The sequence below is a fragment of the Scophthalmus maximus genome, chromosome 1, assembly GCF_022379125.1.
Source record: "Scophthalmus maximus strain ysfricsl-2021 chromosome 1, ASM2237912v1, whole genome shotgun sequence".
Classification (NCBI taxonomy): domain Eukaryota; kingdom Metazoa; phylum Chordata; class Actinopteri; order Pleuronectiformes; family Scophthalmidae; genus Scophthalmus; species Scophthalmus maximus.
Window position 1 is genome coordinate 18,058,956 of NC_061515.1, and position 11,434 is coordinate 18,070,389.

At 43.7% G+C, this 11,434-nt stretch overlaps 1 protein-coding gene across 5 annotated transcripts in view; it reads right to left on the reverse strand.

The window, feature by feature from the left end:
- Nucleotides 1-6,758, reverse strand: part of gramd1a (GRAM domain containing 1A) — a 33,087-nt gene extending 26,329 nt beyond the window's left edge. For 2 of the 5 annotated variants that reach the window (XM_047333003.1, XM_035623037.2), the window contains exons 1-3: nucleotides 6,621-6,758; nucleotides 5,700-5,831; nucleotides 2,109-3,173 (exon numbers count right to left, since the gene is read on the reverse strand). In XM_047333003.1, coding sequence (XP_047188959.1) covers nucleotides 2,109-2,575 — 467 coding nt within the window. In that variant the 5' untranslated portion in view covers nucleotides 2,576-3,173; nucleotides 5,700-5,831; nucleotides 6,621-6,758. Of the gene's footprint in view, nucleotides 1-2,108; nucleotides 3,174-3,291; nucleotides 4,379-4,408; nucleotides 4,642-5,699; nucleotides 5,832-6,620 lie in introns of those variants that run through there. The other 3 variants (XM_035623027.2, XM_035623047.2, XM_035623066.2) reach the window with 3 other exon arrangements.
- Between the last annotated feature and the right edge of the window lie 4,676 nt (nucleotides 6,759-11,434).

An 11,434-nucleotide genomic window follows, 5' to 3' on the forward strand; every position in this document is an offset into this window, starting at 1 on the left:
CTGCCAGAGCTTTTGGCCTAGTGATTCGTACGTCGGCCTCCCATACCCGAGGTCGCGGGTTCGCGGCCCGGCCAGAGCAGTGAAATCACAACTACAACAAAAAGAAACAACCCTAACCCCTGGGGGGGGGCAGGAAAAGTTCAGAGCAACATTCTCACGTAAAAGGCCCTCTGGGAATGTTCCAGGATAATGTCCTGACTCCATGTATGGACCCCGTGCATGTCTGAAAGCAGCTTGTGACAGAATTCCAATGGACAAACAAAAAGTATTACATCTGCTCCTGATAAACCCAACATTCACAGGTCCGGAACACAGTGCAGTCAGCAGATGAATATCTTGAAACGTTCAGTTAATTATGCATGTATTGACCAGTTTTTGATATGAAAAAAAACATTTAGATTACAACTTAGTAGATCCCTGAACAGATTTTGCCCTATATAAAGCTATTGACCCACTGGCCTTTCTGTGCCTTGTACCAGAAGTAGTCATAAGAGGAGTCACTTCTTCTTGCAATGTCTGAAAACATAATGCCTCAATTACAAAAAATGGAAACTGGCAGATCACACAAGACCTATGGCAAGAAAACTATTAGAGCCGACTCTAACTCCTTAACATCGATGATCGATTACTCTCGAGTAGTGTCCACTGATGAGCCTGGCTTATGATCAGGGCAAATTTGAGCATGGTTGTGGACCGTCTTCATAGGGAGTCCAAAAACTATTTTACCAAGAGCACAAAGAGAGCTCAGGCCTCCGCAAAGTCTGAGCGACTTATCTCTCAGTGGTAAAGAATCCTTTAAAAATGTCAAAGATCAGCTGTGTTGGTCAACAAATGATCAACAAAGATGGGGGTGAGTTTTAGAAGATAATGCTTCCCCAAATTTCTATTTAAAGACATGGAAAGAGGAGCTACATATATTTAATATTTTATCATGGCAGACGAGGGCCACTATAAAAAAAAGTTATTTTAATTTGCATATCTTTTTATTAACATCCTGAAGAGCAATTTATCGACAAAACAATGTGTAAATGAAGAGGACAAGGGCACAGCTGTTCATATGGAGCAGAGAGGGGGGGAATCACCCTCTGTGAGCCCACTGCAGTGGTGCCCTGAACCTCCTCTGATTGGACTCACATGACATCATCAGACTGAGGGCCCACTCCGATTGGCTGAGGGTGATGTCATGACTCACAGCGAGGATAAATGGCGCACTAACCCCGCCTCCAGCTCCTTGTGACTGACCCATCTCTGTTGTTCCATGCTGCTACAACAGTGGTCTCACTTTCTTTGTTTACAGTTTACATAATCTTGTTGTTTTGCTTGTTCGAAGAGGTCGCCTACGCTATAAGCGCACACTATTCTTCAAAAGACAAGGTCAAATGTATTATGTATATTTACTTGTTTTTTATTGCAGGGTAGTAAATGCATTTGTTGCTCCATCACTAACATTCAGCCAACTGAATGTTGGCCTTCATTTTATATCCTTTTTCCGACGTCAAAACGCCCCATGAAGCAACTCAGCTTAATCAGGATTTTAACACTGTAATCTGTCCTCACCAGTTTTAGCCAATAGCTAATTAACTCCATCCTGTTCCAAAATAGTTGACCCTGTGCGGCGGTTGAGAAAGTGGACTGGGACTAAATTCGTCAAATGTAAGGCCCTTTTTTTATTCCCACCAGCATGCACAAATGAAAGGCCGCTCATTCCAGACAGTCAGTGCAGGCAAATCTGGCCTCAGGAGGCCTGAATGCAAATTGGCTGAGGTTTTACTGAGCTGTAAGCACTGAATACCCATGAGGCAGTCAAACATAATGCTGACAGTGTGGACACTCTGTTCTGAGCTGTTGAACTCTACGTGGTGCTGCTGCTGTAAGATAAGTGAGCCCGTGATCTTTAAAGAGAGAGTTTTCAACTGAATGAATGACAGAAAAATATAAAAACAAGAGGGCCTTTGCCAGCCTTCAGCTGGTCGGGGCTCAGGCCCTAATAAAGTTTGCTCACATGGGAGTAAAGAAATTCTGCACACGACAACTTCATTTCATTATATCTTTACTCCTAATGTTTTTTATCTTTGGCTGGTTGGATGGGAAGAATCCAACACACTAACCTGCAGTTGTCCCAGTCAGAGTCTCTGCTGAGCAGGCTCCTGAGAGACCAGCGAGAGCGGCGGCTGGGAGAGGGACTACGAGACCTCCGAGAGTATGACGGCGGCAGGAGAAGGTCTTGTGAAGGGCTGCCCTCACCTTGCTCCTCCCCCTCCATCTGAGTGGCCACAGAGGGGGAGGGCGAGGGGCCCCTGTGTGGAATGGCGCCCATCTCCACAGCGTCCTCTATTACAATTTGTGGCGTTTTCCCCCGCCTGGGACTTCCACCTTGCTCTTCCTCATTTCGTTTCTTATTTCTGGTCCTGCTGCGGTGGGATCGGCTGTGGCGGCTGAAGCCTGACGGTCTGGGGCTGGGTGAGCGAGACCAGGACTCTGTATCCGAGGAGGGTGGCAAGACAGTCAGCTTTGGGACAGGGATGGGCTGAGCCAGAGTGATACTTTCCGGTCCCACTGGAGAAGACATAGTCATCTTTGGAGTTTTCCCGCGGGTTAATTTTATCTTTCAGTCACACCGAGGGCAGCGTTGCGTCGTTAGAGCCGAGATTGACCCATGACTGTCCGTAATGTTCCAGTCATGCTTGCATTTGATATAGTTTTGTAACAGGACGGGTAAAAAGATCAGGTACTGCCTTCGGGCAAATCAGCTCGGACTTATTAAGTAACACTAACCATATTTAAAAGATGATTCAGCATCCCTCATGTCGGGCAAATAAAATTCCACATGATTGATAAAACCACAGAGCATTTGAGAAGAAGACGGTGGTTTGGGGGGTTGTTCCTTCACAGTCAATAATGCAGCAGGAAGCTAGGAGAGGGCATGTCAGGAAACGTAGCAGGCCTTTCGCTTTAGGTAATCCATTTCCAGCTAAGAGTGACTTAACTGCTGTGTCGTCCCTCTTCTGTGTTTTCAGTGTATGTGGCTCACCCCTTCCTCCTCTGCACCACTTGCACTGTCCTGTGATACTCTTTCTTCATCATTTCTCTCCATCTTGAATTTGCACAATTAAGCTCATCTTTGCGAGAGTTGAAGCGTCAGACAGACACACCCTGAATCTGGAAGTTGCTACCTGAGGAGTGAAGAGAGCAGAAACTTTGCATTTAAACAGTTGACCTGCATCTTACTACCAAATTTGTTTTTGTATGTTGTTGTTGTTTTTTCACAAAATATGAATCTGTCAACATTACCTCTAATGATTGCAGAACTAGGTCTATTTACGTCTGGTTTTTGATCCCACCTGATCTGCCCTTTCTGGGAATATGGGTTATCGTGTTGCAAAAGAGGATTGCACTGAAATACTACTCCAGTTAGAAGGGAAATCAATAGAATTCGTTCATGGTGTGGTAGTTTGTGTAATTAGTGTTCTTTTGCCCAGGTTTGAAGGATTGTTTATTATTTTAGAGACAAATTTCTCCCTGTGAGTAACTCAGAAATAGCAAAAACTGTGCGTCCTGACTCACACCAGTCACCGTTTTGTTTGTCCGTGGATTGTAACAGACACACAGAGGAATTTCATCAGCGGTGTGTTGCAAGGAAATCCTGTCAGTTTCTGGGGGAAAAAAATGGGCAGACGTTCCTACTCAATGCCAGCACATCCACCGTTGAGCCAACAACCAGGCACTGTAGTAGACACAATACAACACACGATCCTTTGGAAAATACATTGTTCACGAAAGAGCTCCAATTGGCGCTATACGCTACCAAGGTCATAGTCCTCCAGTAGTGTGTGTGCGCGCATCACTCCATTGTGTGCCTTCAAAGAGGACACTTCTAAGGAGAGGGCGCAAGCACGTCTGACTGTATTTGCGCTGATCTGTTTGAACAAGAGCAATCTTGACACACATGTTTGTCCACAGTAATCCACCATAATCCCCGCACAGGCTGCACTTCGGTCCACACACACACACACACACAACCCCTGATCTTCTTTTTTTAGCCATAAAAACACCACATCAAGCCGCAATCGCACAACATTACACATCGACTCGGATGCTGTCTACTTCGGGGGCAAACTAAACAAGGGGGGGGGGAAGTTAAGTGTCCAGCAACAGCTGATCCTGAGATGGCGAGTTCCATCGCGCTCCATTACCGGTGATCAACTTGTAGACGTGAATGAGCTTCAATAAGAGCCACCAACCAGGGATACTTGCCGTCACGACTCACAGTGCAGCTGAAAACCCAGACACCATAAAGAGGGTCTGCCGAAAGACACGGGTTAAAGTTTTTTGCAAAGACAGAAGGCGCTGGGAGAAAGAAAAAAAAAACTTTTCACAGCCTGCTTGGACGGAAGGTCGGAGCTCCTACCTCCCATTGGACGAGATCCCTCCGTTCCTGTTATCTTGCTCGGCCTCATAAACGAGCCGAGCGACGGCGCGGGACGCGATGTTAAAATCCACTTTCTCGCAGGAACACATCAGCATTGTTGCGCCCGTGAAGGGGGCATCTGCCGGCCGCGGCTAGCCGTTAGCTCGGGGCTGCAGCTAGCACGAGAGACGACCGAGTTCAGCTAAGGTTACCCCCACCCCCCCCGACCTCGGAAGGGCCGACGGCTCACCAAGAAAAAAAAAGATGCCTATCTGCCTAGTAGGCTTGAATTTCCAGCGGAGAAGTTGCGACGCCGACGCCTTCCATGTTTCCCTTTTAAAAACACCCCCTCCCCTCCCCTGCCCCCTCCCCGTATAGAACACTGTTATCAACCCAATTGTGAAGCTAAACGCCGCAGCTAGCTTAGCGCCGTTAGCGTGCTAAGTTGTTTTAAAGTCAACAGACACAGAGGGTTTTTTTTATAGAAATGTGTAAAGAAACGAAGTCAGCGAGGTTCGTGCCATTTACTTCGCAAACAGGGGGGGGGGGGCACGAGAAGTCTCCTCGAGAGAAAAAACTACCATTGCTGTTACCAATCAGAAATAACACACAGTCCTACTAAAGTTACGGATACCCACTTTTTTTTGTACTTATATAAAAAAAATTCACATTTCACAAAAAAACAACCCCCGGCGAAACGAGAAGAACACCCCTCCCGGTAAACTTTGTGGTACAGTCCGGGGAAAATAACTGTCCAGTGGATGTGGCGAGAGGAAGACGAGTGTTGACTTTAAAAAAAAAAGGAAAACAAGAGTTATTGAAAATGACCGACTCGCCTTTTCATCAACAATGATTTATTGAGGCTCGAAACGACACATTGTCTGGATCTGCGTGATCTGTGTTTTTTTTATGGGTAAGGTTGTCTTATTTTGAAGAGAAACAAATGACGCGGTCTCATATATGGAAGTAATTGATAGGGCTTTGATTTTAGCACAGAGATGCAGATCAACTCCACAGGTTTCCTCAGTGCAGGTGAATCCACAGTATTTCACTTGTTATTTTTTCAGAGTTACTTCGAAGGGAGCTTGTTGTGTGGCCACATTGGATGTAGAGAGGCAGTGCGACCCCTTGTGTCTAACAAGTGTGTGTGGAAGGGCATTGTGTGCAACCTCAGGATTTGTGCTTTCCTAAGTTGCTATGAAACTGCATGCGAGCTCTGATTAAACAGGAATTCTTATTTCGTGGCAACAAAAAAGAGAGTGTCATGGCATGGCTGGCACATTCATCTCACCTCCTTCCTCCCACAGCAGCATTGTTTCAAAAGGTCTCGGGGGAACTATTGCAAGTAGGATGCAGCCTGTGAGATATTGGATATCTCCTCCGGGAAACGTGCAGTGAGCAGGGCAGGTCACCTTGTCCAAAGCTGAAAACAAAATGGCAAACCGTTGACATGATACTTTCGATGAGGATGATGCACACACAAAAGATGAATATTTTTGCAACAGATAGATGCATGTTAGTTTTAAAAAATGTACAGATTATTCAAATAAATGGAATTTATTCAAATTTTAGGGCTGCAATTAACAATTATTTTCATTTTCTGGTTAATTATTGAATTATTTTTCCAATTAATCAAGAAAACAACTGGAAGATTTCTCATTATTTTAAGGGAAAAAAATAGTGTTATTAATGATGAAAAATGTCCGTCACATTCATTGTTTTGGGCTTCCAGGTCGCTTGTTTTGCCTGACCAGTGATTCAATAGATTAGACGTAGAAACAAATCTTCATAATAATAAAGGTCCAAAAGGTGCAACGAGCAATTATTTTTCTGTGTAAACTTATAAAAATATATATTTCTGTTGATTAAATCTTTATTAATTGATCAATTATTTAGCTCTTGTGGATTGAACAGAACAAATGGTTGCAGTGTACTTTACAGGAATTTCTACCTTATCACATTTCAAATGCCCACACAGCAACAAATACACACACACACTGCATCTGTCAGTCTTATTTCCATAAAGTTGTGCACTCTTGGTACCATGCTCTTTAAAGCAATACACATTAGGGAAACTAACCTCACTCTTCAGCAACTACATTTTAGAAAGTATCAGCAAAAGAAACACAAATGTGTATCACCGATGGAGGCAAAGTCTGACTTATTTCATTAATTTTATTTTATAAGGGATATACAGTAAATTTGTCTTTACCTTCTTGTCTGTTTTAATCTATCAGCCAGCAGTTGCGTCTGTGTCCTTTCGAATCGATAGCAGAGCATCACAGTGACTTGGCAGTTTCACACTCTCAGTAGACTTGCCAGGCATCTTCTGTCTTCACACTCCTTCTGACTCCTTGAAATCAACGCTTCACCGGCTCCACTTCAAAACAGAGGTCCGAGGTCTGTGTTACCATCGCAGCCCAGGCAAGAAAACCGCTCCGGGTTACAGGGAGCGGAGCTGCTGAGCACTTCTGGCTGCAGGAACGGTGACTGGAAACTCAATCTGTGCTAAAAATAAATAAAAAACATCACCAGCATTGCGAGAAAGGAGGTGTGTCGCTCACTGTGTGTATAAGTGTGTAGGGTCACAGAAGTGTAGCCCACCCCAATGTACACAACACAGGCGTGCGCACATACACACACATACACACTAGACACAGGGAAGTTTCCCCCCTCAAGCCAAGGTCTTTTTTTCACCTTCTTCTTTTTTTCACGTGTGTAATTTCCACGATGGCTCTGGCCGATCTTCAGTGTGGTTATCATTCGTAAGCGACCACAAGGTGAAAAGAGGCAAGGACATTTTTCAAGAGCTCAGTGCCTCACCGTGTCATCTGGTTACATCATAGGACAATATCCCTGACCTCCAATGCAGCCAAAACACACAAGCCCACACACATACACATATACACACACATGCACATAAACACACATGCACAGGCGCATACACATCGACAAACATACACATGCACTTACACGTACACATACATATGAACAATACACAAACATGTACATGTACACATAAACCCACGCAAATACATGTACACATAAACATTAATGCACATAACACATATATTTTGCTTTTAATTGTGAAGCAAATTGAGTCTATGCCTGCCGTATGAAATGTGTTATATAAATAAACTTGACTTGACATATACATGCACATACACGTGCACATATCCAAGCACATAAACACACTCATGAGTAATGGTGATAAAAATGATGTAATTCTGAATACAATTGAATGGGAATATATAAGTTAAAAGATACTTAAAATGTGCATAAAAAGGATAAGTTAAAATGCTGTAATTCTTTGCACTGCTTGGTTAAAAAGATGGTAATTCATTTCTTTATTACATAAGGCCCCAGTGTGTAATTCTTGTACTTTTTTCTGGAGGCAACAGGGGGTGAAGCTGCAAACCGCAGCCAACTGAGCACACGACAGGGGACACTTTATGGTGGCGCACTGCTGATTCCATTTCTGGTTTCCTGCAGCGCTAAAAAATTCAACACGAATGTGACGTATTCTGGACCGTTTTGTGCAACCGTGTTCATCCTGACATAGCAAACATGGCGACTTACACAGAGGTCGGGTCCACCTAATGTAACTATATTTAACTCACTCAAAGTTGAGTGAAATAACATCAGTGTTGCAGGTGATTATACATATATTAACACATAGTTATGGACAATATTTTCAATTTCTATGAATAAGTTCTTCTTAATATTACACACTGTAGCTTTAAGTTAATCGGTAGATTGGTAATCCATTGCTCTGACCTTTAGTTAAAAGAGGCTCCTTCTTTCACCTCCGTAACATCGCCAAGATCAGACCCTCACTCACACCCCCCGCCGCAGAACGACTCATTCACGCCATCATCTCCTCACGTTTAGATTATTGTAACTCTCTTCTCCTTGGCATCAGCCCCAGCTCCATCAAAAAACTACAACTGGACCAGAACGCAGCCGCCCGTCTCATCACCCACACCAAATCCTGGCACCACATCACCCCAGTCTTAAAACAACTACACTGGCTCCCTGTCTCCCACCGAATTACCTTCAAGGTCCTGGTCCTCACCTTCAAAGCCCTCCACCATCTTGCTCCCCCAATACCTCACTGATCTCCTCTCCCCCTACTAACCCACACGGTCCCTCAGATCCACCTCTGCCGGTCTCCTCTCCACCCCCAAAACCACAGTCCGCAGCTTGGGAGACAGAGCTTTCTCCAGGGCTGCTCCCAGGCTGTGGAACTCCCTCCCCCAAGAGATCCGTGATTCAGACTCCCTCACCACCTTTCAGTCATGCCTAAAAACCCACCTCTTTTCCTCTGCATATCCCTAGCTCCCCCCCTTCCACTTTTATTTTATTTATTTCTTTTCGTACCAGCACTTTGGGTACATGAAAAGCGCTTTATAAATCCAATATATTATTATTATTATTAGAGCAAAAAAGCAAAAGCAATTCTCTATTTCCCTAAGTTTCCATTTGTTTCCTCTTTTAAGCACCAGTTGTGATTTGATGATCTGTTTTCGATTGACCGAAGCTACATTGTGTCATTTTCTATCTTCCCCTTTACAGGGGCGAAACACATGCACATACACATGCACATGCACATGCACATACACCTGTACACATTAACATACACATGGACATACATACCCTTGCTGGCAGAAACACGACTTACATCCTTTAAATCCTTTTTAAAAGTTTGAGTGGCCTCAAGAGTGGGACATGCTTGATTTGACCTGACGTGTCATTGGGCCTGTATACCACGAAGCAGGATCTGTGGTTATCGAGGTTACCTAAGCTTTAACTCTGGGTTTTCTGTCCTACCAAGCTGGCTCTCTTCTTAGCGGGATAAATCACCATGGTAACTTATCCCGAACAGTTAACCTGCTCCGGAGCAGGTTATGTTCCAGGTAAGCGTCAAAGCTTGTCAACAGCCGCACTGCTGACCAATCAGATCACTGGAAACCAGTCATCATTCAACAGAATCCCGTCAAGGACAGAGGAATTTAGAGTAATGTAACAAATAACAGCGCAGCAGATATTTATGAATGAGTGGAATCATGTTGCTGTTGCAGACTTTTCATGTGTCCACTCTGGTTTTAAAACAGAACTTCTAATAAACAGAGAAAGAGATTATCACACTAAATAAATACATATAGATGCATCAATATCAGTGCTTCATTTGAGTTCAATAAAGATTATTTGATTTCGACAGATTCATTTTAGTGTTCTTTTTCTATCACTGCAGCTCGGAACAGACGGTGGCGCAGACGGGGGCAATAAATAGTATCTTCAACTAAGTACTATCTCTTTTATTAGAACAATGATCCACACACTGATCAATATTCCTCATGATCATGAATGAACAGCTTGGTCTGATTTACTTCATCACACATTCACTGTCTTCATCACGTCTTCTCTGCTCTGTTTCAGCAGCAGACAGTCTGACATCACAAGTTTAATGCGTAAAATATATTTTACATTAGGTACTATTCATTTAAATCAATAAAGTCACATTTTTTATAAAAATTAAATAGTATAGTTAGGTCTAAGCGCTATGGGTTTGAAGGAGCAGGACCCAGAAGAAGGTAAAGGGAAAAAGGAGTATTTCATAACTAAGGCAACAAAAAACAGATTTACAGTCTTTGAAGGAAAAAAAACACAAAATAAACTACAATGGTATAATAGAATTCCTGAAATTCAGTTATTGCTTTTGGTTTCAGTGTGCCACCCAGAGATTTTCAGTCGCCCCATCTGGCCCCCCCTGTGAAAAGTTCCTGGGGGCGCCACTGCTTGATAATACAGTCCCCAGGCAGTCCTCCTTAAAACACACAAGTCATTACATTAATCACGTCAAACACTGGCTTTATCTACCACGTGAGTCTCTTTGTCGTCAGCACACAAGATGAGGCCTTCAGTCAACGTCTGTTTTGTCAGCCTTGGCTTCAGCGGCCTTGTTTTTCTAACTGGCATTGACTAACTGTCCCACCCTTGGACGGGAGATATCAAAACCAATAAGAGGGGAAATGGTGCTGTACACTGCCGTTACAGAATGTGACCACATCGGATTTCAGTAAAACATTCAGTCATATCTCGGTGATATGAGTCAATGAATTATTTATTGATATAATTAACAAATTAAGTAGTTAAGTTTGCTACAGCACCTCTGAGGGCAAATGAGAAATAGCGAAGAGATGTGAATACCATGTATGTTTCACAAAACAAGACTGATAACGAGTGAATGACAAAGAATGTAAACTGTCCAGTTTGTGGCATTAAAATGGACAATATACTGCAACAATAAAATATATTAAAATATAAGTCAGTCAGTCAGTTCATCACATGGAATGAAATTAAAGTACCAGGCAAACCCTCCGGAAAAATTATTTTCCTTAGCAAACGCTTCATCTCTGCTAAAGGGTCCCTGAGCAAGACGCCGAGTCTAATCTGGCAGCAGTGAGCTGGAAGTGACCTCTGACCTGTGGCGATGAGCCGCAGAACAGAGCATTTATTTACAGACAAATATCCATTCATCCATTACCTACACTGCTTATCACTTGAGGGTCACCGAGAGAAGGGGGGGGTGGGTACCCTGACATTGGGCGAGAGGCGGGGTACACCCACACAGTTCACCAGTCCATCACAGGACTGACACATGTAGACGTTCACAACGGGAGTCTCCCGTTAACCGGAGCTGCACGTCTGTGGACTGTGGGACGAAGCAGGAGTATCTACACAGAAAATGCTCCTGGTTTGCCATCAGGGTTCAAACCTTCTTGCTGTGAGGCGATGACAGTGGCAACCGCTGTGCCACCGTGTTGCCCTATAGACAAATATACGGCACTCAATTTGCATGAAATTTCTTGTATGTGTAAGCTGTGCCGTTAAGCACTGCATGGCTCCACTCTCAACGGGTGTTTGTTTGAAAAGATTTGCTTAACCAAATATGTCAGGAGTGATTTTGCATGTCTGACCTGTTGCCACTACACGCACCAGTATGAATACTAGAAATTGCATGCA